Below are 26,327 nucleotides of genomic sequence, written 5' to 3' on the forward strand. Positions count from 1 at the left end.
ATAGCAGTTGTCACTGCATGAAGGAGAATGACAAAGAACGGGGCGCAGAGGTTACCAGCAAAGCATGAGCTCAGTCGAAAGGGAGGAAAGCAGAACTCCTGAGTCCTAGCCTTCTCTGAGACAGGAGGTCCAGCAGGCTTGGGCAGGAAGGGCTGGGAGAAAAAAGTATACAGTCTCATCAAGCTGTCATCCTTGTGCCAAGGGCAGCTCTTCATTCAGTCTGTGTGGTTTTCTTGGCAAGCAGGTTGCTGAGCTGGCAGGCATGGCCCACTGCCTGCCACAGAATCACTGGGCTCCACACAGCCACAGATGACAGTCAAGTGGGCTCCTCCCAACCACACATGTGGCATTTAGGTACAACCTCCCCCTCCCTGTCCCATCCCATCTCCAGGAACTGGGTTTAGCTGATATGCCTATTAACCCTTCATTACAGTATCTAGCATTGGTCAGAATTCTCCCTCCTCTGTCCCTTTCCCCCCTCATAACACTGAGGCTCAAGATGAATTGATTTGCTGCCCTTGTGACCCTCAAAATGACCATGATGAACAGGATGCCTGGATGGACTCCTCCATGATGGGGTGCCCTTAGTCAATCACGAACACACAATCCTGGGGTCCCAAATGGGCTCTGCCTCATTATCTCTAAACATTATCTTATGCAGGCAGCTAGTTAGTTTGAAGTTATTTGACCCATCTTAGTTGACTGCACTAGCTGCTGAGACTCTTACTGTCCTGCCCCAATAACCAGTGACCCTTGTTTCTTTATACCAAACAAAGGTGATTTCATCTTCACGGTTCTGATCTGGGTCAGAGAATACTATCCATGGGAAAGGTCAGCATCTGCCAATAAAGAGTTCCTAGTGTGGGTGAATGGGAGGCAATCATGACATCATTGTGTATCATTATTCTTTATTCTTTCTAATGCTCTTTAAAATCTACTAGCACCGCCTCTGCCCCTGCCCCCTCTGACCCAGAAATAGGGCCGTGTGATGACATCAGCAAATTCCTTCCAGAATGGTTGGGGCCAGGCTGCCTGCTTCAGAAGAGCACAAACATGGGGAGTACCTGCCTGCCTCTGCAGTCGTTCTCTGCACAGTCGAGCTGTCAGCTCGGAGCGAGGCTGGCCAAAGTGGGTGGCCTTTCTCCAAGTGACTTGGCTGCAAGTGAAGGGGGACAGGACCCCAGCAACCATGGTGGGTATGGCACTGCTGCCTGCCACAGAGTGCCGCCCAGGGTCACAGCATCCCTGTGACCCCTACTCAGCAACACAAATGAGCAGTGCAGCTAGGGAGGCAAATCTCCCCCCAGTCAAATTTAGAACTGAGCCCAGGACAAAAAGATGTACAGGAGTTGACCACTTAAAGATGGGGATAGTTCTCCTGATCCCCTTTGTTATGCAATTAGGTCATTAAGTGAACATTCAGTCCAATCTATTGCCTTTGTTGTGTAAACAGACACTTCCTGCCAGACACCAGCTGGCTGCACAGGCTACTAGAGATAGATTGCCTCTTTGCATTAAGAGCCTCTCTGTTGTGTCAACATACACTCTGCTGCAGGCTATGGGAGATGCAATTGCCTAATTAAGAGTATCTTTATTGTGCTTTAACCACCATCATATATGCTGTCCCTTGTAAAGCTAATGGTTGTTAAGTGGCGTGTGCCTGTATTTTCCCAATCTTGGAAAAAGACTCATGTTTTTCTAATTCATTGGGAGCACAGCAGGGTCTTACGCCCTTTCAATTTTCAATTAGTGTTCCTCTCCCCAATTCTGATTTTATTGCTTTATTTATTTGCATGCAAACATTCTAAAATATCAAAGCACTTAATTAAAATAAGCAAAACTACAATGATATCCAGCACTTTCAAAAAATAATCAGGGCTGAGAAGGTGGGGATTCATGCAGCTTGTGGTGGCTACACCACCACAAACTGCCTTTGCAATCAAGAGGACTAGAGTTGGGGAAAGCTGGGATATTCAGGAATCTTCACAAGACCATTCAGAATCACTCTGGAGCCCTTCAGGCAGAGTATGGGGAAGCAGGGAGGATGTGCTGTGGTTTGCAGGCCTGTATTGCACTATAACCTCCCCTTGGCTTTGCTGTTAAAAGTATATTTCAGTCCCTCAGATGGTAGGGACAGAAGTGGCAGAGAGGCAGAAGTCCATGATTGAATTTTGCTTCTTCACATTGAGAGGTCTGGTGAGCTTGAGTGCATTTGACTGGGAGGAGCTGGGTTCTATTCATAAAAAGCAAAATCTGGTTTTGGTCCCAGGAGCTGCCAGAGGAAAGGAGGCAGTAATAGAGGGAGCGATGTGGAGGTCTGTTGTGATGTTTTCAAGAATTGTAAAAGTCTATGATCATGACTAGCTGAAGGAGTTTTTGTGCAGAAGATCCATAAAAAGATCCCCCTTTCCTCCCCCACAAAACTGGGACACAATCCACTGGGATTTTCTTCTGATGTGGGCAGCCCAATCCTATACTGCACCGGCGCAGCCAGGGGGCATGGCCTGCACTTCATCCTAGGCAGCCTAGGAGGCAGCTGGAGGTCACCTTGGGGTAAGGGGGTATTTTTCCCCTTGCTCCGGGTGAAGCCCCAGTCCTACTTGGATTTGTGGCCCATGCAAGGTTTGTGGTCCTTGCCACCTAGCACAGGGAATGGATCTGGCACTGGCAGGCTAGCACATGTCTTATGGCACATTTGCAGCACTTAGAGCTGGTGCAGAGAGGCTTGTGCTCACATTGGCATTTTAATTAACTCACAGCTCTGCAAGTCATTTTAGATCTGATGAGGTTTCCTTTTGGAAGCCTAATGTTACTCTTCAGGATGTAATTCCTTTGAGAGGAATTTTATCAGGATGGTACAAAGTTTCTTTAGGGGCGCTTTGCAAAAGGGGAGGGGTGAAACAGAGTGGGGGAGGGTGGTGACAGATGAGCAGAATGGGGCAGGGAGGGGCAAAACAGGGAAGGGGAGAGGGTGGAGACAGCTGGAAAAGTCTTTGGAGCCTAGGTTTACCCGCCCATGTGACATTGGCAACTAGATACAGTAATACAGAAAACCAAACACACTCCTCAGTCTCTCTAAAATCTTTTAAATATAGAAGATCATGCAGAAAATTAGCATCATCATATTTAGGTTTGCACTAGAATGGAAAGTGTCTGGTGCATACCAAAACTTGCTTCTGCAGCAGCTGTAGCCTTGCAGCTGTGTCCCTGAGCTCCTATACTCTCCTTCATGGAAAGCAGATCCACAAGTCAAAGAGCTACTGTAGCAGTATAGCTTCCTCCCAGACTTGACACTGTGTTAAGGAGTGTCATGTATGCATTCCTTGGCCCAGCATATACAGCTTGCTAATAGCTGCAGTAGCTGCAGCTACACTCTAATGGTAGTGTCCCCAGCATCTCCTGAGGCCAAAAAGTCTGAGTAGACAGGAAAATGTAAGATCCCAGGAAATTTATGGGCCCCTTCTTTGGCTCCTGGGCCCCCTTTTTGACCCTGGGCCCAGGTACAAATTACCCCATTTACCCCCCTCTCCTAGGCCCTGCTACTCTTCTTATAAAAAGCAGCAGTTAGACAATCTCAGGAAAGAAAGAAATACTTGGTAGATTAACACTGATCAGAAGGAAAGTAAATTGCAAGGTAAATAATCCAGTTTTGCAGAACACTGAGTAGTTGGAGGCTATGACGTCACAAAACCACCTTTCCTTCTCTTGAGAAGTTGTTTAATTCTTTTAAATTGGATTGTGCCTTTAAACAAATATAACAGGCTGATTTTACTTTATTAATTAAATATGCATGTATGCAGTGTTTTCTACTCTTATTTCATGTGTTTCAAGACTGAATCCTGCTATTGGAAACAAATTCTGAAGGTTCAGTTTAAGGGTCAGAATAAATTGCATGATTGTGTCCTATATGTTTGAATTTCCTAAAGTAAATTAGAAAATTTGCCTCTCATGACAAGCAAGAACGTGTTCTCTTTTCTCTCTTCATCTCCAAATTCCATCAGAACTTCCCTTAGAATCTTCTCTCTGTTTTTTGGGTGGGCCAATCCAGATTAGGACTGTGGCAAGGCAAAGCCTTCCCCCACCATAATCCTGACCAGACACTTGTGTGTGTTATTTCATTAGGAAAATTAAGCACACAGGCCCTCGAATGACAACAAGGCTGCCTTTAACTTCCCTCTCCATGGAGCCCCATGAGGGGCTCCTCATATCTGTCTTTTTAAAACTTAATTTTTTAAAAAAATTTGGATTTATAGGCAATTATACATAATGCTCCCAAATGGGTAACAATTCCCCAGGAAGGTGCCCCCCCCCCCCACAAGACAGGTAAAATGGGGCATTTCTACTTGTCATTTGGCCAGTGGGCACTTGGCCAAGGCCCAATCAATCCTGAACTCAGCCTTGGGTAGGTCTGCAGTGTGCTAGCAGTGTGCAATGTGGAACAACTTTATAAAACAACAGGAGACCAAGATATAGTGGTGACATGGTTGGACTTGGGGTGCGTTTGCATTTTTGCATTGAGAATGTGTGCAATGCTAGTCCCTTGGGTTGTAGGGAGGGTGAAATGTACACTCTTAAAATAAAATAAATTTTTATTTTTATTTTGTCTGCCTGGACTAAGACTTGAAATTTGATCATTCATTGTTGGCTAGTATCTTTAATTCAGCACCTGTAGCACTCTGGGCAAATTACAAAACTAGTGGCTGTGAATGTGTCCAGCAGTGTTTCCATCAAAATGATTCTCTGTGGTCTGAATTTAAACTGTTTAAATTTAAATGTAGCAGCAAAGATGAAAACCTGAGATTATTGGCAGGTGTCCAAGGTATGGCTTGGATTAAGGTGCCCTAGGCCTGTGCTTTAGCAATAGTCTAACGTGCAGAAATTAATCAAGGGAAATGAGTTTTGCATTACAGTACTTTATCTCCATGCCAGGAAAAAGATGATTGAGCTTGATTTTTGCATTTCAGACTGTTTTTAAGGGGACAGGGCAAGATCAGTAAAAAAGTTAGCAACTTCATTTGAGAGAAGCTGTGGATGGTCATTGGAAGCATCTTGTGACATCTTCCTGGGAGGGACTAGAATTTTTGAGCAGCGGTAATGCATCAGTTAACATTACCACACATATGAATGGGACAAGCAGAGTCTTTTGGTCATATGGTCCAGTGTGAGCCCCTTGTAGATTAAACACCACAGCACATGAGTAAATGGAGAGCAGGCTGAACTCTGCATAAGAACCTAAGAGCAGCCCCGCTGGATCAGGCCATAGGCTCATCTAGTCCAGTTTCCTGTGTCTCACAGTGGCCCACCAAATGCCCAGGGAGCACACCAGATAACAAGAGACCTGCATCCTGGTGCCCTCCCTTGCATCAGGCATTCTGACATAACCCATTTCTAAAATCAGGAGGTTGCACATACACATAATGGCTTGTAACCCGTGATGGATTTTTCCTCCAGAAATTTGTCCAAGCCCCTTTTAAAGGCGTCTAAGCTCGATGCCATCACCACATCCTGTAGCAAGAAGTTCCACAGACCAACTACACAACCAACTTTCTTTACTCAAAGAAATATTTTCCTTTGTCTGTCCTAACTCTCCCAACACTCAATTTTAGTGGATGTCCCCTGGTTCTGGTGTTGTGTGAGAGGGAAAAGAGCATCTCTCTATCCACTCTATCCTTTTATTATCCGTGCATAATCTGTATGTCTCAGTCATGTCCCCCCTCAATCATGTCTTTTCTAGACTGAAGAGGCCCAAACACTGTAGCCTTTCCTCATAAAGACGGTGCCCCAGCCAAGTAATAATTTTAGTCACTCTCTTTTGCACCTTTTCCATTTCCACTATGTCCTTTTTAAGATGTAGTGACCAGAACTGAACACAGTACTCCAAGTGTGGCCTTACCATCAATTTGTACAACATCATTATAATATTAGCCATTTTATTCTCAATACCTTTTCTAATGATCCCAAGCATAGAATTGGCCTTTTTCACTGCCACCACACATTGGGTCGACACTTTCATCGAGTTGTCCACCACCACCCCAAGATCTCTCTCCTGATCTATCACAGATAGCTCAGAACCCATTAGCCTATATGTAAAGTTTTGATTTTTTTGCCCCAATGTGCATTACTTTACGCTTACTTACATTGAAACGCGCCTGTGTTTGTGTCCCACCACAACCTCAGATCCCAGTGAATGTCACTTTCTCTGAGAATCGGTTACTCCTCCATAAAACTAAAGAATTTCTTAAAGAGTTTGTTGTGATGACAATCCAATACAAAGATAGTAAAACACTCTGCATTTTATGTGTATTAAGTAGATGCTCAACAATAATCAGGGTTATGTGTGCTTTAAAATTTTTGCTGCATTTGTATTCCAGCTGAACACAAGACTGATACAAACGGAACACCTGTACACATATTTTCTTATGTTGAATAAATAGAATGACTGCTGAGTGCTCTGATGTAGCTCCCCTTCATTTCAATGAGACTTGTGCAGAACTTCCTAACTACAGTGGTTCTCAAAATTAGCACTGGGAACCATTTTTCAGAATGACAGTCTGTCAGGACCCACTGGAAGTGATTCATGGCTGGAAGCGACATCATCATTGTAGGCTTCAGACCTAAGCTGCGAACAGCCAGAGGTCCCATTACACAGTGTGCTCATGCTATTATTCTGCATAGCTCGGAATTCAAACATTCCAGCTCAGAAGTCAAAAAAGAACACAGACTCAGTGGCGTCACTAGGTTTCGCATCACCTGGTGCGGGATGCCAGCGCGTCACCCCGCATGCAGTGGGCGGGGCAAAACCCCAGGTTTACTTGCGAGTAAACGCAACCTTCTGGCTTAGTTTCACTTTCCATAGGGCTCAATACATTCATCTGCTTGGAGGGAGGGACTTCCTTCTCAGGTGTTTTTGGGGGCTGCATTCATTGGATCAGGACCATTCTGTTGTCGTTGGATTCCTCTCAGCCTGCCCTTTCCAATGGACTAAGGCAGGTTTGCCTATTCATGAGTAAATGTGCAATACGGCTCACTTTCACTTTCCATAGAGATCCATGCGTTTTTTGTTCTCCAGTTTTTTGGCCCTAACTTTTGATAGAAAGGAGATATTTCACTCTGATTTTTTGGATTGCATTCCGCTTGAAATTCCGCAACCAACGGTATATAATATGATGGGGTTACTCCTAACCACCACGATTTTATCGTGTCACCCCCCCTGTGCGCGTCACCCAGTGTGGACCGCACCCCACGCACCCCCCCCAGCGACGCCACTGCACAGACTTGGATCCTTCTCCAACCATATGGCCCTCCCCCCTTTTCCAGCAACTCATCTGTTCAGGGTAAAGCACCATGCCTCTCTCCCACGGGGAGCCTGTCCTGCCCAGCAGCTCTGTACCCTGTATTTTCAGCTCTGTATTCTCAATGATAGCTGAGCTAGGTACTATGCAACCCACTTGAAATTGACTCATGATGTTGTGGATGCCGACCTACAGTTTAAGAAATGTTGTCCTAACAGATTGTGCCACATATTTATTCACAGTAGACAGGCAGAGCCTTCCACCTCAGACACCAAAAGGCCCAGCTTTGTTAGCAATGTGCACTGCTATCTCCCCTGCCTGCAAATTTCCACAAATATACATGTTTCGTCTCAAGCCTCATTGGGCAGACCTACTTGTGTTTTGTCTCTGCCCAGTGCTGAGCGAAACCAGTGCCAAAGGAAAGAGAGTTTTTCACCAACCTGGCATCTGCCCCAAGACTGGAACAGAGAACTGGGTGTGACCCCCGCCTGTAATCGCAAACATTCATATCCTGGAATATAAAGCCTGCTATTGTGGGCTGGGGCAGGGGGGCTGTGGGCTTTGAAGGGATGTGAAGTGCTTCGGGAGAGACGCTAGCCTCCTGTAATTGTTGGCTACAGCCTGTGTAAAAAGCAACTTTTCCTGGAAGCAGCCCTTTTTTTCCCCAGAGAGAGAGAGAGAGAGAGAGAGAGAGGAGGGGGGTCATCATTCAGACTTTGGGCTGCACCAAGAGAGATGATCTGCTGAATGAAGTTGCCACCTTTTTTCTGGCATTATTCTTGTGCCTTCCATAGCAACCTGTCATGAAGAAAGTAAGTGAGCAAAACTGGGTGGGGTGGGGGAGAGTACAGGGGCTGGGGAGGCTGCCAGAGGGGTGTATGACAAACTGCTGCACCTCAAAATTTACCATTGTATTACATAAGAACATAAGAACAGCCCCACTGGGTCAGGCCATAGGCCCATCTAGTCCAGCTTCCTGTATCTCACAGCGGCCCACCAAATGCCCCAGGGAGCACACCAGATAACAAGAGACCTCATCCTGGTGCCCTCCCTTGCATCTGGCATTCTGACACAGCCCATTTCTAAAATCAGGAGGTTGCGCATACACATCATGGCTTGTACCCCATAATGGATTTTTCCTCCAGAAACTTGTCCAGTCCCCTTTTAAAGGCGTCTAGGCTAGACGCCAGCACCACATCCTGTGGCAAGGAGTTCCACAGACCGACCACACGCTGAGTAAAGAAATATTTCCTTTTGTCTGTCCTAACCCGCCCAACACTCAATTTTAGTGGATGTCCCCTGGTTCTGGTATTATGTGAGAGTGTAAAGAGCATCTCCCTATCCACTCTGTCCATCCCCTGCATAATTTTGTATGTCTCAATCATGTCCCCCCTCAGGCGCCTCTTTTCTAGACCGAAGAGGCCCAAACGCCGTAGCCTTTCCTCATAAGGAAGGTGCCCCAGCCCCGTAATCATCTTAGTCGCTCTCTTTTGCACCTTTTCCATTTCCACTATGTCTTTTTTGAGATGCGGCGACCATAACTGGACACAATACTCCAGGTGTGGCCTTACCATAGATTTGTACAACGGCATTATAATATTAGCTGTTTTGTTCTCAATACCCTTCCTAATGATCCCAAGCATAGAATTGGCCTTCTTCACTTCACCACCACCCCAAGATCTCTCTCCTGATCTGTCACAGACAGCTCAGAACCCATCAGCCTATATCTAAAGTTTTGATTTTTTGCCCCAATGTGCATGACTTTACACTTACTGACATTGAAGCGCATCTGCCATTTTGTATTACTGACCATAACGAAGGTGAGACTATCATCATAAGATTTTTAGAATAGGCCAGACCCACATTATGTCATACTGTTCCGCAGACTTTCAAAATTCTCAAATTTTCAAAATTCATGCAGAGAGTTCTTTTTGTTTGACCTGAAGGAACATCCTATAATATGAGGTTTGGGCAGGTGGTGCCTGTACGTCTTCCTGAAACTCACTATTCAGAATTACGTAGTTTTCTCTGTGGGCTAGACTTGTCCTGAACCATTCCAAAGGTGGTCTGGATGCCAAACCTTGATTGGCTTGAACAAGAATGACATTAGTCTGAACTGAACCCCAAAAATTAAGCAATTCAGTTCCCTTGTGATCACATATAAGAAAAAATTAAATGGTGATTTGACCAGCTGTCCAAGACAAGACCAGCGTCCTTTAACTTTAATGGTTGTGAGAACAGCTGCAGGCAGCTAGAGCTGCATCTTGCAGCTATTGAACTTCCCACTGCCACACTATAATGAAGGCATAGGACCTCAGTCCTCCTTCACTTTTGATTGCTAAGTATACCATGCTCTGTCCTGAGTCAAAGTTTAGATTTCAAGCCTCTATTCAGGGCTGGGGCACAGAAGCAAAGAGAACTTTGCTGCTAAGGCAAAGACTAAGACAAAGAAAAGAGTTCCTTTATACATGTGTAGAGACCCTTTAGCCCCTCCCCTCATCCAGTAATCAAAAACTTGTCCCAAGAAAGATTTGAGTTCTGGCATGCATTGCTCTGCTTTCTGTACAGAAATCTGCCCTGCCTTTGTACAGTCCCACTAGGAATGTCTACATCTTCAAAGCAGAGTAAAACAAAAGTTGAAAAGCACTTTCTGAAGTAAGGAGTGATTCCCAAAATGTGAGCCTTGGTTCACCAGCCAGAGGAGCCACATAATCCTCCTGAAAACTTACCGCCCTATACAATGTATAGCAGCCATTTTCAACCACTGTGTCGTGGCACATTGGTGTGCCACCAATGTCCCCCACCAGTGTTGGGGGAAGGTCATTTATTAGTAGGGCCAATGGGGGGGTGAGCCCCCCCCCCACTAGCAGCATGGTGTGCCTTGTCAATTGTCAAAAACCTGATAGTGTGCCTTGACAATTTTAGTGCCTTGTCAGTGTGCCATGAGATGAAATAGTTTGACATTGCTGATGTATTGGATTGTAGCCCTAATGGGGAGCCTAATGGGGTTCAATGTCCCAGTAGGCCAAGGGAGCCACTAGTTGAAAAAGAGCAGAGAGCTGATAACCTGGGCTCCTGTCCAACAGTAATGGTGCCTTCTTTCTACTCATTCAGGTTCCCTGTGAAGCATGACAGTTGGCTGGGCCTGTTGAACACCACTGCATGCATAAGGTGAAGATAAAAGCTGCCTGAGAGTAAAGATGGATCTCTATATCCAGTTCTTTGCCATCCTGATCAGTGGAGCACCGCATGGGTCAATATCACTCTTGATCTGCTCCTGCCAGAAAATAACTGGGCAGGTGGGGCAGGGGAGGAAGGTTGAACTTTCTGCCAGATCTGAATAGGGCTTTGACCCTGTGTGCAGAACATGCATGTTTGCCCCGTGTATGTCCCATGGTTCCTTGACTAGTCTCATAACCAGCCCTAGAAAATGGGAGTAGTCTGAATGTTTCAGTTTCCAAAAGTGGAAAAATCAAACTGATGCCTAAGCAAAAAGGCTCCCATTAAAGTAATGCCATGGCCAAAGTAATGCCATTTTAACATCAGCTTTCTGACTCTGCCTCTCGTCCTAAAATGCTTGTTAGCAAAAAGCTATGAGCCACCCCTTACCCCAGTGCCTCTGTTATAGGGATTACACTGTCTCAGGAGCCAGCTTTGCAAAACAGCACCTCAGAGGAGGGTCAGCTTATAGGTCAGCCTATAGGTCAGTCAATAGGTCTAGTGGGCTTTGTTATCAAGCTCAATGTGTGAAAGGATGTGAAGGCTGGAGGGAGGCGGAATGGGCAGAGGAGTGTGGAATTTTACTGGACCCTTGTGTATCATGCTTTACACGCTTTGCCTGTGTTCTGAAATGAGTATAAAAAGCTGGCTGCATCCCATTGCACTCTGAGGCACTTGGCCTCCTTGCTGCCTTGCTTTGGTACCAGCAATAGACAAACTGTTTTCTGCTATACTTTCCCTTGGTGTGTTCAATTGGAGGATCGGGCATGCTGTGCAACGAACCTCACGCTGCCTTTGTGGGTTCAATGCTGGAGCCCCCTGTGTCCATGAAATTGAAAGTTGGCATCCTTTCTTCCACAAGGGAGGGTGTTCAGTTTCCACATCACATACTGTATGACATCAGTTCACCCGGGCCCTTCTTTGTTACAGTAAATGGGAGGTGTGGGCTGGTACAAGCCAGTCATCATGATCTCACTTCTTCAGATGTTGCCATCTGAAACCCCACAACTTACTACAATTTTCCACACTGAGAGCTTGTTCTCTGTTGGTCTTACCGATGCAGTGTGGCCCAGATTCTTCAGAACAGGTTGGGGGGGGGGGCGAACAAGGGATAGGTCTTTCTGTGACCACTGAAAGCCTGGAGGCAGACTATAATAACTGCAAAATTACAGCCCTGCTTGTCTCATCCTTCTGCAATTACAGGATGCCTGCTTACTATCATATCCCAGGCAAAGTTATTATAAATTTGCATAGCTAAAGACAGTGATGATTTGCTATAGGAAACAGCAGGGGGGGTTGGGAAAACCTTCATTACTGGCCCCTCATTCATCTGTTTTGATTCCTGTTTGACAGTGGCAGATACCTCTTCACCCCACGGCTCTTGTAGTTTGGCATGGATGGAACATTGTTGGTTGCAATGCCAATCAGCCTGAAATGTGCCCAGAAGACTGTGAATCCTCTCTATTTGCGTTCAGGCATGTGCACTTGCACACATGTTTGTGTGCTGTCTTAGCTGTGCACACATAAAAACATACAATGCCCTCCAGATCACATATTGAAATGGTTAATAACTGTTGTATACAAGGCACTGTATGGAACACAGAAACCTCATAGTTCCCTGGGCTTAGAGCTTCTGTGCCTGGGTTGAACGATGAAACTTGTCACAGATTGACAGGAGGAAGTGCAACGGGGGAATTGAGTGTCAAGTGGCAAATCAGAGATGAAGCTATGATTTCAGTCACTTGTATTCCACCCATTTGCCAAAAGATGCACGGAGAGAAACACATCCACACACAATGAAAACAAAACAATTCCACATTTTTACAAAAAGCTATCAAAATAACATTTTGCTTTTGTGAAGTGGTTTTCAGGCATTCAAAGCACTATACAACAGTCATTGGCTCAGGGCCAGATATGATGGGGTCAGTAACATTTAAAATCATGCCTATGCCCCATTCACATAGAATGCGGAAGGAGATGTCATCAAAAGAGCCTCACAGGTTGGAAAGAGCAGAAGCCTTCCTCCCCTTTACATCACAATAGTATGTGGCTCCAGGCACTGTCCTCATCCCAGTTCTCTTTGGCTAGCAGAATCTTGTAAGTCCACCAAAAACCCAAAAAGTCAATGTTGTTATCCCCCCATCACAGACCAGGGTGGTGGCAGAGTCTCTTATTGCTTCTTCATAATAACATTTGGCAGCTGAGGCTGAGAGGAAAGAATAAAGGTGAATAGCATAGAGATGTTAAAACTGGAAACATGCATAATTAATTATTAAAAGGGTAACTTAAAAAAATTTTTGCATCTCTTTCTAAAGGCTGCAGGAGGAAGGTGGGTGAGTTCCAAAGCAGAATTGCACTGTCACAGTTTCCTACCCATCCAACCTCACAAAGTAAGGAACCATAAGCAAGAACTATCCCCCAGGAAAATCTCAGCTCTCAGCAAAAGATGTATCCCACTGATTCCAGTGGGGCAGCAATTCCCCAATTATATTGGCAACCTTCAGTCTCGAAAGACTATGGTATCGCGCTCTGAAAGGTGGTTCTGGCACAGCGTCTAGTGTGGCTGAAAAGGCCAATCCGGGAGTGACAATCCCTTCCACACTGGGAGCAAGTGCAGTCTGTCTCTGGTCTGTCTCCCTGGCTATGGGCCTTCCTTCTTTGCCTCTTAGGCTCAGACTGTTGGCCAAGTGTCTCTTCAAACTGGGAAAGGCCATGCTGCACAGCCTGCCTCCAAGTGGGCCGCTCAGAGGCCAGGGTTTCCCACTTGTTGTGGTCCATCCCTAAGGCCTTCAGATCCCTCTTGCAGATGTCCTTGTATCGCAGCTGTGGTCTACCTGTAGGGCGCTTTCCTTGCACGAGTTCCCCATAGAGGAGATCCTTTGGGATCCGGCCATCATCCATTCTCACGACATGACCGAGCCAACGCAGGCATCTCTGTTTCAGCAGTGAATACATGCTAGGGATTCCAGCACGTTCCAGGACTGTGTTGTTTGGAACTTTGTCCTGCCAGGTGATGCCGAGGATGCGTCGGAGGCAGCGCACGTGGAAAGCATTCAGTTTCCTCTCCTGTTGTGAGCGAAGAGTCCATGACTCGCTGCAGTACAGAAGTGTACTCAGGACGCAAGCTCTGTAGACCTGAATCTTGGTATATTCTGTCAGCTTCTTGTTGGACCAGACTCTCTTTGTGAGTCTGGAAAATGTGGTAGCTGCTTTACCGATGCGCTTGTTTAGCTTGGTATCGAGAGAAAGTGTCGGAGATCGTTGAGCCAAGGTACACAAAGTCATGGACAACCTCCAGTTCATGCGCAGAGATGATGTAGGGGAGGTGAGTCCACATCCTGAACCATGACCTGTGTTTTCTTCAGGCTGTCAGTCCAAAATCTTGGCAGGCCTTGCTAAAACGATCCATGAGCTGCTGGAGATCTTTGGCAGAGTGGGTAGTGATAGCTGCATTGTCGGCAAAGAGGAAGTCACGCAGACATTTCAGCTGGACTTTGGACTCTCAGTCTGGAGAGGTTGAAGAGCTTTCCGTCTGATCTGGTCCGGAGATAGATGCCTTCTGTTGCAGTTCCAAAGGCCTGCTTCAGCAGGACAGTGAAGAAAATCCCAAACAAGGTTGGCGCAAGAACACAGCCCTGCTTCACTCCGGTGAATTCCCCAATTATGTGCTGCAAAACAACAGCTAGCTTGCAATAAGAAATGAATGCATTAAGGGCGCAATCCAAACCTGCACTGAAGCAGGCAAGCCAGGAGGCTTGTGCTGCATCCAACGCAGGTTCATTGGCTGTAGTGGCTCAGCCAGGGGCAAGGGGAAGCTCTTCCCCTTACCCCTGGGTAAGGGCTGCACGCCCCAATGGGTCTCCTGAGGAGACGGGGATTGGGATCTGGCATAACCGCCGGGTCCCAGCCCTGCCCCACACCCCATGTGCTCTCCGCATGCCCGCCCCAAGGGCCGCCCATCGCCCGCCCTCCCCCCACCCAGAAATGCCCCCCGCCCCCCACGCCTACCTTTGCTGCTTGTGCCGGCGCAAGTGCACAAACACAAGCGGTGGTGTGGGAGCCGCCACGGAGGCTTCTGCCTGCCTCCGCATATCGGTGCATCTGAATGTGCCAACGCGGCTCCTGCCCACAGAGGCATAAATGTGCCTTATGGCACGTTTGCGACACTCCAGGGCCTCCTATGCCGGCATAACTGTCGGTTAGGATTGCGCCCTTAGTTAAATAGTGAAAGGTTCCTGTGAGCCTAAAGCATTTTCCCCTCCCAGAGGAGGTAACCCATGAAATCTCTTTATGATGATGGTTCCCTCCTTCCAATAAACTACCCACACAGTGAGGATGGGTAATTCTGCCAAAATCTATGCACATTCCATTGGACAATTAGTTTCAATTTATTTTTATTTTTATTTGATTTATTTGAAGGATTTCCATTATTCATTTACTCCAGATGCAGAGGCATAGTAGAAGCACCTGCCCTTGGGGAAGGAATTTGGAGTAGAGGAAGGCAGTTCAGGCTTATGGGGTAGCATGACAGAATGCACCAAGACCAATATGGGAAAGAGGCAGAAGAGCAAAAGGTAAAAGAGAGAGCGAGACAGCAAACGTGTGAGTGAGAGAATGCATGTGTATGTGGGTGTGAGAGAGAGAAAGAGAACAGCCAAGCAGCCACTGATGAGATGAAGAGCAATGAGACAAGAGACATAAATATGAATAATATAATAATCAAGGAGCAGGGAGAGAAACTTGAAGTGAGGTTTAGAATTGTTCATCCCCTGCATTACTTGTCTATACAGTTTTAAACTGGTCAGATCCAAACTGCAACAGCCTAATTTCCCCTTGATCCCATATCCTCCCTTTGAATCTTTCTCTTATAGCTCAATCCTATGGCCCCCATGCAGCCATACCGCTGGACCATGCACTGCATCCTATAGGGAGCAGTCTCAGAGTTTTTCTCCTCTGCTTCTGCAATGGGTCTACTCAGGTCTTTGCCAGCAATTTTGCTGGTGCAAGTCCAAGGGGATCAAGGCCAAGAAGGAAGAAAGGATACTGGTGGTGCTGCTGCCGCTGATACCATCCCCTTCATGGCCTTCGTACCTCCCTACCCAGTCTCCATCCTGGATGAAAGCAAGCATCACTATAGGAAAGCTCCTATAAACTGAAAAGGGCTGAGAAGATTCAGGACAAAAGAAAAAATATAGTGAGGAAAGGTAACTGGTACTATAATTGGAAGCATTCCATCATGAGGACTAGAAACTTGAATATGATTGGGAGCTACTGTAAGGCCTGTGGAGTAGATATGATGTGATTTGATCATAGTGGAAAAGAGAAATACATATTAGCCAGCACAAGGATTCCTTGTGTCGAGCCATGAGGCCCAACACCAGGCTCTGAATCTGGCAGGGCTCTGCTCTACAGTTCCACCCCCTCCCTCCCCAGTCACGCCTTCTTCCCGCCTTCCCTCTGCCTCCCCCCAACCCAGTACGCCTACCCCAGGCACCCCACTCACCTCTCCACTACCCGGTGCTTCTCAGGGAGCGCTTGGACACAGTCCACCAACTTCTGATCATCGCTGTACAAGCATAGGCTCACGCTGGGCCGGTTCTGGCACTGGGCCGATGGTAATGGTCACAGAGGTGCTGTATGGCACATTTGTGACAATGTGCGTGGCATTAAGCCAGCACACATTCATCAGGTTCGGGCTCTGAATTAAGTTATGTGAACCACTCTGAACACTCTAAAGCAGTATATAATTACTAAGCATTACTATTCATCAGAGACCCTTGAATTGTCTGGGCAACACCACACCCAGAATTCAGAACTATCACCAATCTGGATGGGGGGTGGGTGGGTGTCAAAAGTAGTTACATGTAGTGATTTATATCCATTTATTCCTGTAAGGAGCTCAGGGCAGTGATCAGGTGGTTGTCAAAATCACCATGAATTTGAAAGATGGGTTACCATTAGGCTATGGGCCAAATGCAGCATAATTACTATTGCCCTGTTTGCTTTTAAACATATTTGCTATATAGGTATAACCTACCATAGATAATCACCTATAAGTCAATGTCAAAGATAAGTCAAAGGCAGTTTTTGAGCCAAAAATCATGGAATTTTCTATGAACCTTGGGTCGGTCGGGGGTAAATTGTGAAATGCTTTGAAAACAACTGACCAGGAGTTTTTTGAGGCAGCAGCAAAAAGAAAAAAAGGAGGCATTTTGCTTTCTTCTCCAAACAGGAAGGGAGATGAAGGGGCTTATGGGAATTTTAGGCTTTGTGAGGAGTACAGTGGTGCGCTTCCAGAGCAGCAGCCCTCATACAGACTACAATTCCCTCAAGTGTCTTCTTTGTCTTCCTGTTTGGAGAAGAAGGTAAAACAGCTGCCTATAAATACTGTAATTACTGGTGAATAAAATACTCCTTTTTTTCTCCACCTACCTGTGTCTTGTTTCTCAGTCCATTCCCAACCCCACTTCACCAGGCAGCTGCTCTTAGAAGCTTTATTACTGTATTGACCTGTGTATAAGTCAACCCAGTTTTTCAGGGTCAATTTTAGGCATAAGTTTTTTACTTCTATATAAGTATATACAATAATTATCCATAGATTTTTCACCCACAGTTTTTTCTCAGTGCAATGAGAAGTGCCCTTTAAATTAAAGGAAAAACATCCCTTTACTCAGCCTTGCTTATCATTGTAATTCAGGAGAGCAGCAGCAGGCAGGCAATCAATCAAATTCTCTCCATGGGCTTAGGACAGCTTAGTTTCAGTTCACTAGACTGACCCCTCCCTTCCCTAGTGCTCATTCTTTTGAATGAAAGAATGCAAAGCGGAAGTGATTACCACATCCACTTTGCATTCTCTTTGCATTCCTTGGAGTGTTCCAGGGGAAGGGAGGGGTCAATTGCCTCCAAGTGAACTGAAACTCAGCTGTTAATTGATTACCTACCTGCTACATTACAATGGTAAGTGACACTATTTTTTTAAACCTCTAAGGGACATTTTTTTAAAAATTGATTTCATTTAACATGATTTTCCACATCCACGGGGTTCTTGGACCAAACCCCCGCAGATGCCAAGACACAACCTGCAGTCACATACAAAGTGGGTGGACAATATCAAAAGTGATATAAGGGGAGTTGAACTCTCCTGCTCTTTTATACCTTTCAATGCTGTAATGCTCTGGGCACTTTTCTCTGGAATCAGAGCTGGGTTTGGTGAAAATTGCCTGTGGAAGGGAGCAGGGGAGGTGATGCAGGAGGAGGACCAGTGTCAAAGATGAATGTCTTTAGGCAGCTACTGAGGGTGCCAGGCCCTCAGGAAAATCACTGCTGATGCACACATAGATCTCTAGCCTCTGTAAGATGGAATGATTCTCCCAGCTGATAGAGTTGTCCCATTGTTGCCTCCATTCTCTGGTCAAAAACTGAAGCCAGCCTTGAGTGGGAGAGGGGTCAGCTCCCCTCACTTGTTGTAATAGAAATGCGCAAGATCCCACGAGGAGATATGTGTCAACAGTGGCCCCTTGCTCTGGCAGGCAAGCATGGGGTTAATACCAGGACCTTAGATTGCAGTGGGTGTGCTGCACAGCTGCCGCCACTAGAGGCAACAAGGTCTTCAAGGATAAAAGAAGCACCTGGAGTGGAGAAAGACTGAGGGCAGTAGAAGGAAGGTGCTTGGAGAGAATGGACAGAATGACTGGAGACTGCTGGAACAGAGACTGGTGTGTGGCTGCCATGCCCAAGAGCTGCTGGAAACAAAGGTGTGGCTGCAACTGCTGGCAGGAGAGTGGAGGAAGGAGGAACTCTGCAAGTTGGAAAGGCGAGCCATCCTGGTAATGGGGCAGAACCCAGCAGTGCTTTCTGCAGAATTAGGGCTACTTCAAGTGAAGAGGAGCACTAATTAGCTAAAAGGGGGTGTAAGTTCTCTAGGCCAAGTTTGGAAATGGCATTTGGCAAAACACTTGTACACCTTGTTGGATGTTAAAAGCAGATACGCACCACTTTATATGTGAAAACATTAGCCCTGTGAATGCAAAACATGGCTGCCTCCATCATGACTAGTCTGATCTTCAGAAATGGTGACTGGCCCAAGGTCACCCAGTGAGTTTTAATAATGGGGCATATCTTTAACAGAGGAAGTATCTGCACTGCCTTACTGTGCAGTGTTAAAGATATGCCCCGTTATTAAAATTCACTGGGTGACCTTGGGCCAGTTTCAGCAGACCTTGAGCGTCTTTTGTCTTTGTGTTCTCTCCAGTGGCATATCTAGGGAAAATGGCACCCACAGCAGGCGGAGAAATTGCACCCCTGCCCATACAGAGAAGGGGAGATCATGGGGTGGGAAGCCAGCCCTGTCCCACCAAGGGTATTTATTCACTTGTGCATTTGCAGGTACAGGTTGAGACTAATTATTCGAATGGGTTCCAAGCACTCATGTGGATGGCAAAAACCCAGGGCAGATGTCCCCACTTATTACACCCTAGATATGTCATTGGTCTTTTCACAGCACACACTGATGTCTCTTTCTCTCTCTCATTCACTCTCCCCTTCTCTCTTTTAGTCTAACTTGGCAGTACCTGCTATGGAACACCTGCTGCTGCTCGTGCCACTCCTGGGTTTGGTGAATAGCTACTTGCCTTTTGCACAGAAAGACTTCTTGGACTTTGCCATGGATGACCCCACTGTCTCAGAAGAGGAAGAAGCTTCGGGGATCTTCCCAACTTCAGGAGGAGCAGAGACTGAGGACATCTTCCCCTTCTATCCAGGCCTCTGTCCCTTTGGCTGCCATTGCAACCTTAGAGTGGTGCAGTGCTCTGACCTGGGTAAGTGTGGGTGCCAGAGCAGGGAAGCCAGGTTAGGAACTAGGATTCTGTGAACAGAGACAAAGATCTGTGGCAGAGCATAGGAACACCAGAAACTGCCCTTGCCCTGGGTCAGACTCTGGTCCATTTCAGGCCAGTGCAATCTACATGGTCCGGCAGTGGGTCTTTACTAGCCCTACCTGGAGATGCCGAACAGGGCTGAATAGGGATGGTCAAACCAGCACGGTTTGACTCCAGTTGAGTCATGCGTCTCCACCCCCCTTGTGAGTTGAGTTGAGTTGAAAACTAGTCCTAATGGGCGGACTTTCCAAGTCACCCAGAGCATTTTCACAACTTGAAAAGACTTGAGTCACTTGAGTCTTTCCCTTTAAAAAGTCAGCTCCATGAAAAAAGTGGAGCTGCTGCTGGTCTGTGTTGGAGTTCTCTTTAACCACTCCCCCCCCATGTCCCCAGCCCATCTGTAAACAAGGCGGAAGGGGATGGGAGGGGCTGTCTGAGACAGAAGTGGTAAGAGGGAGGGAGGGAGGGTCACATGCAGCAGCTGGCAAGCTGAGACTTACCAGTACAACCCAATCCTCTGCAACTCTACTCAGAAATAGTCCCATTTGCACCAGTCATTTGATGAGGCTTCCTTCTCCTGAGTAACAACAAATTCTAAAGGAGTCATGCAGTTGGAAAGAGTGATTGTTATGAACTGCCTCCCCTTCCCTGCCTCCTTTCTCCCCCTCTCTGGGCTTCTCCAGCAAATTCTAAGGCAAGAACCCCCTTGGGCTCCTCCTCCTACCCTCCTCATCCAGTGAAACAAATCAGACTGCCCATCCTTCATCCAATGATTATGGGTTCCTTCAGAGATGGACAAGAGAGATGGACTCCCACCCCCCTTCCTGCTTGCTGCAAAAGCAAAACATTTATTCTTCCTTGCCTCCCTGCCTCCAACAACAGGCTGGAACTTCCCTGTTGCTCACTCATCTGAATGATGGCTCCATGAGTTCTTTCACACCACAAAAAAAGTAAGCCAGCACACCCAGACACAGACAGACTTGAATCCACATGCATGGGGATTAAGTGCCAAGTCAGTGGCCTTGGACTTGAGTCAGTGCCAGAGTCGTCATCGCAGGTGACTTGAGTGTACACAAGTCAGAACAAAACACGTATTTTTGCTACTTGGACTCAAGTAACCCGACTTGAGTTCCCATCCCTGGGGTTGCATCATGGGCCAGCCATATCAGGTACAGGCTGAGGACCCATGGGACTCCAAGTGCTCATCTGGCCAATCCTGAGGCCCCCAATGTGGCATGACTTGTTCCATGATGTGATTTGCACTCATGCTTGTCATGTGCTTTGCTGTCCTCACCTGTTTTCCCCATTCAGAACAGAGCTTCTTCAGAGGACCCTATAATGATGCAGGAGCCTGTGATGAAGCCCATTCACAGATGGCCAAGAGTGGTGGGAGAGGAGTTAACAGTATCTTGCTCTGTCATCTCCCTGGCTGCTGGATGCTCCCCTGGTTCAGTGCCATCAAGGCTCAATTGAAGAAGCACCCGGAGACTGTTCCCCTTTACTTTTCCTGGCCATCCATACCTTTGGGCGGCCTGTGTATGTACAAGCACGTATGCAGAGTACCATGGGAAGAAGATGGACCACCAGCATCTGACACAAACACTGATGCTAGGTGCTGAATCTGAAAACATCTACGTTCTAAGCACGTGTTCTGCCACTGAGCCAATGCTCAACTCCTAAATGCTATGGTGTTCCTCTATGATCCCATGTAGTTTGAAACTGCACACTACCCTGCAGTCTGAGTTCCCACTGTAAAGCAGAGGGGAGGGGATTTAAAGCCCAGCATGGACAGATGGATAAGAGGAACAGAAGCCTTCACCTCTTCATGCTTTTCTCCCAAAGCCACTCCTACTCAGCTGTTTTTCTTCTGGCTATTTCCTGTCACAGAATGCCACCAGAAGGAAAACAGTTAGGTAGCAGAAATAGGGGTACAGGTGGGAGAAAGGGTTCAGCTCCTCCTACCTGTTAACAGGCTTTATTGAAATCTCCATCCCACCCTACTTTATGGGGCACTGGTGACAGAGTTCTGATATGTGTGCCTCCTACCAGTATGCTAAGCTGGACCCTGAGTTTAAGTAATGTTTATACACTTTCAAAGTAACCCCTGAAGAACAAAGTGTGCCAGATGCATCCACCTGCATCCACACAGAACAGGCTTAGCCCAACTTATTCACTGCTTAGCACCTGCCATGATCTTGCCTGTGGTGCTTTAACCAGAGCTAACTTGTTCATCCATCTTAACTTGTCCTATCCAGGTCTCAAGGAAGTCCCTAAGGAAATTTCGCCAGACACCAGCTTGCTGGATTTGCAGAATAACCAGATCACTGAGCTGCGCAAGGATGACTTTAAAGGGCTGCACCACCTATATGTATGTAGCATAAAAGCTCCATCTCAACTCTTCTCATGGTCTCCACTGATAGATAGCCAGCAGGTTCAGTTCTGAGAGAGTACACCAAAGCTCAACCTTTTATTTTGTGCCAGGGCTCAACCCTGGAACATAAGGAGAAAAAACCAACTGTGCCTCAGAGCAGGTTCAGAGTGGGTTCTTTCACTAATTCCCATCTGATCCTTTTTATTCACACAACTAGAATTAGGCACAGGACTTCCAGTATTTCTGCCAATGGCATATCTAGGTGGGCAAGCGGGGCAAATGCCCCAGGCACTGTGCTGGGGGGGGGCACCGCTGTGACCGGCACCCCTCTCCCAGTACACCAAGAACTGGACAGGCCTTTGGTCTGATCCAGCAGGGCTCTTTTATGAACCGTGTTAAGATTGGCTGCTCTCCTGCAGCCACTCTCGGCATGGTTCCCAGCTGTGTCTGAGACCGCTCCCTCTTCTCCCCTTTAACAAAAGGAGTGGTCCTTAGGGTGGCGGGAAGTGGCGCTTGCCTCCTCCGATTTTGGAGGAGACGTACGCTGCTTCTCCAGCTTTGATGGAGCCTTTCGCGCTGCTTAGAAGCAATGTGAATCACTCCATCAAAGCCAGAGAAGTGTCACGCATTGCCTCCAAAATAAGAGGAGCCGCATAATGTTTCCCATTACCCCCAGCAGAGGAGGAGGAGGAGAAGAGGAAGGAGGCACTCAGATCAGCAAGGAACCACACTGAGAAAGGTTGTGCTCCTGCAGCGACTTTTGGCCTGGTTCCTGGCTGTGTCTGAAGGCCAACTGCTCTTAACGAAAGGGGAGGGGGTGCCCTTCAGAGCAGCATGGAAGCGATGCACGCCTTCTCCAATTTCAGAGGAGATGTGTGTTGCTTCTCTGGCCCTGATGGAGCCTTCCTTGCTACTTGTAAGTGGCACAAAGGGCTCCATCGGAGCATTTTGGGACCACTGGAAGTGGCGCACATGAGGCAGGCACTACCCACCTCCTGGAATCAGCGCTCACTTGTCATGGTGCTGCTTCTAGTAGCCCCAAAGCACGCAGATGGAGCCCTTCATGCTACTTACAAGCATGGAAGGCTCCATCAGGGCCTGGGCTGCTTCCTCTCTTCCCCCCTCTTTCAAAGGAAGGAGGCAGCTACGTGGAAGTAATTGCCGTGGCGATGACAGTTCCGGGTGAGAGGCAGAGGGGTGGCAAAGGCAAATGTGGACTCAGGAATGGGAAAGACCAGGACCACATCTGACTTCTGCAGGACTTTTACAAGACTTCTGTAAAAAAAACCTCTGGTTCTCTTTTTTTGTCCTATTTCCTTACTGAGATGTCCTCAATTCCCACACCATTTCTAAAGCACACTTTCAGCACAATTCTATGCATGTCTACTCAGAAGTAAGCCCCACTGGACATATTCACAAGTGGACATATTCCTAGCGAACTGTATATAGAGTTGCAGCTTATAAGTTAGAAAGAATTCATTGTTGGGTAGTGCTCTTAGCTTGCTTTCTCCAGCACCCTCTGCTGGTACAGCTGGGATGTGCATCCATAGTTTCCACATTATCTCCCTAGTACAGGGCTTTTCAGACTGGGGTGTCACAATGCCCCAGCCTGTGGACCCTGACCTGTTTGCCCTTAAGGGGCAGGGGCAGACAGGAGGCAGGGAGGAGGCAGCAGTGCGATCCCCAGGATCGTGCTGCTCAGGGGGGCTGCAGGGGCTTGGGTACACTTACCAGAGCCTCCTGCAGCTGACCGGGGTGTGGGAAGCCCTGTGCGGCTGTCTGCAGGGCTTCCCAAAGCTTCACAAGTGAAAGTGAAGCAATCGTGCTCCAGTTCAGCTAAATCAGAAGTGGAACACGATAGCTCCACTTTCTTTTCAAGCATTGGGGAGCCCTGCAGATAGCCGCGCAGGGCTCCCTGCACCCCAGAGAGGCTGCAGGAGGCTCTGGTAAGTGTACCCAAGCCCCTGCAGCCCCCCCTGAGTGGATCCCCAGGATCGTGCTGCTGCCTTCCCCCCACCCCCGCTGCCTCCCTCCAGCCCCGGAAGAACTTACTGCGGCTTTCAAACTCCCTGGGAGTTTGAAAACCGCAGCCCTAGTGGATGGAACTCTTACAGAACTCTCTCAAAGCATCTCTTCCAGCATGTACCTGAACTGTGAGACTGAAATAGTGAGGACTCCCCACAGTTTAAATGTCCACTTTTAAAGGCAGAAGAAGCGGCCTTTTACTGAGTCAGACCAATAGCCTCTCTGCAGTACTGTATTTGTCTCCTCTGAATGGCAATGGCAGAGATCTTCTCAGCCTTGCTACTCAAGATCCTTTAAATGGTGATGCAGCCTAGCTCCTTCTCTATATGCAATGCCTATTGTCTATCATTAAATGGGGCCTCTTCATGACTAAAGGTTTTCTCCCTACCTTGCCCCCTTTTTGGACTGGAATAGGTGAAATTGTCTCAAAGTCTCTTTCACAGCGACCCATTTGAGGGACTAGGCATTGCTATTTGGATGATGATGATCCCCTTCCATTACTGTATGTGACCCAAATACCTTGCCGCCATGAGATCTGTCTGTGTATCTGTGTCTACAGGCCCTGGTACTAGTGAACAATAAGATCTCCAAGATCCATCCAAAGGCCTTCAGCCCTCTGCACAAGCTGCAGAAACTCTACATCTCCAAGAACAACCTGGTGGAGATCCCACCTAATCTACCCAGATCCTTGGTTGAACTCCGCATCCATGACAATAAGATCAAGAAGGTTTCTAAGGATGTCTTCAATGGGCTCAACAACATGAATTGCATTGGTGAGAAGGGCATGCTGTGAGACTGATTCCCACTTCACTTTCCCTCAGGCAACCTCTGAGGACTGCCCCTTTCCAGAAATTTTCTTCTCCCATTTAGATAAATGGTAGATAAATAAGAGCAGCCCATCCTATGTCTGCCTCTCTGTCTAATTTGAAGAACTTACAATTATACCCTGCCTTTCCCATATTGAAGCAACTGCCCAAGGTGGCTTACAAAACTCCATAATAAATATATAATGTACATTTGCTAAGGTTAAGCACTGACCTATGCAATACATCTCCAAGAGAATTTTCCAAAAAGTTTTCCAAAAAATGATAAAAATAGGCATTTTGCAGGAATGAATATTCTCCCTGCAAAACACTACCCCTTATTTTGATTCAACATTATTTTGTCTTGTTTGTTTTTCTTCACATCACCCATGATTTTTCAGCCCTCAATCATAGTCTCATTCTAGTGGGCATTCTTCCAAGCAAATAATTTTCTATCCTGTCCTGGGGACGTCTGAGGTCTTTGGAAGCTTATTTATTTATTGATTTTATTTATTCAATTTATATTCCGCTTTTCTCCCCTAAGGGCAAGGCAGCTTATCAGAGGGTGCCCCTTTATAGGCCAGACTGGGTGAGGCAATTCTTACTGAAATGATCCTTCTTGTTTTGTATTTTTTTCTTGTTTTGTATTATATTGGGGGCATCCCATGAGGGTGCATGCTCCAGTGGCGTAGCTAGCGAGGGGCAGGGGTGGTGATGGTCTGCCCTACGTACCAGCCTTGTGGGGGGGTGACACCACAAGAGACCAAAATCGCTAACATCACAGTGGTTAGGAATAACCCCATCATGCTATATACCATTGGATGCAGAATTTATGGAAGAATGCAATGAAGACCAGAATGAATTATCTCCATTCTATCGAACGTTATGGTTGAAAAGCAAAAATGCATGGAGCCCTATGAAAACTGAGCCATATCATGCATTTACTCATGAGTCGGCAAACTTGTCTTAGACTATTGGAAAGGGCAGGCTAAGAGGAATCCAGTGACACCATAATGGTCCCAAGCCAATGAATGCAGCCCCCCAAAAATACCCAAGAAGGGAGTTCCTCCCTCCAGGCTGATGAATGTATTGAGCTCCATGGAAAGTGAAACTTGTTTGTTTGTTCTCACATACTAGTAACAGAGGGGGATTGCTTTAAAAAACCCATGAGCGTTTTCCTCCAGCTTGTTTGGTTTGCCTTTTCAGAATCTCAGCATCTTCAGACTGAGATGCTGCAGGCTCTCTGTGCTCCAGCCTACACAAGCAAAACAGCCCAGCAAGCAAGTCTTCCCAGCAATCCAAAGCATGAGATTTAGGCTACAATCTCCACACTTTCCTGGGACTAAGCTCCATTGACTAGAATGGGACTTACTTCTGAGTAGGCAGGCATAGGACTGGGCTCTGCAATCCTCCCCATGCTTTCCAGGGAGTAAGCCCCATTGACTACAATGGGACTTACTTCTTAGTAGAATGCATAGGACTTAAAAGCTCAGCATCCTGCCTGCAAAACATGGGGGACAGCTGGCAATGGGAGCAGGAGGCAGTTGAGAACCAATGCCTTACTTTTCTTCCATCCCCAAGTGTCAAGCTGTAGTGCTATTTGCTTGACTATATGCATTCAGAGCGCGATACCATAGTCTTTCGAGACTGAAGGTTGCCAACAATGCAGTTTGCCTAACTATGCAATTTGTGTAAGATCATGTGTTTCTGGTTGATTTGACACAATATGAATTTTCCCAGT

The 26,327-nt window shown here is 46.9% G+C and overlaps 1 protein-coding gene across 1 annotated transcript in view; it reads left to right on the forward strand.

The window, feature by feature from the left end:
* BGN (biglycan) overlaps nucleotides 1–26,327 on the forward strand; it is a 43,227-nt gene that overhangs the window by 4,386 nt on the left and 12,514 nt on the right. Inside the window, exons 2-4 of the mRNA XM_066614792.1 lie at nucleotides 19,066–19,327; nucleotides 21,643–21,755; nucleotides 24,343–24,556. Of these exons, the coding sequence (XP_066470889.1) occupies nucleotides 19,087–19,327; nucleotides 21,643–21,755; nucleotides 24,343–24,556 (568 nt within the window). The 5' untranslated portion in view covers nucleotides 19,066–19,086. The remainder of the gene's footprint in view (nucleotides 1–19,065; nucleotides 19,328–21,642; nucleotides 21,756–24,342; nucleotides 24,557–26,327) is intronic.

Source organism: Tiliqua scincoides, chromosome 2 (genome assembly GCF_035046505.1).
Source record: "Tiliqua scincoides isolate rTilSci1 chromosome 2, rTilSci1.hap2, whole genome shotgun sequence".
Lineage (NCBI taxonomy): Eukaryota > Metazoa > Chordata > Lepidosauria > Squamata > Scincidae > Tiliqua > Tiliqua scincoides.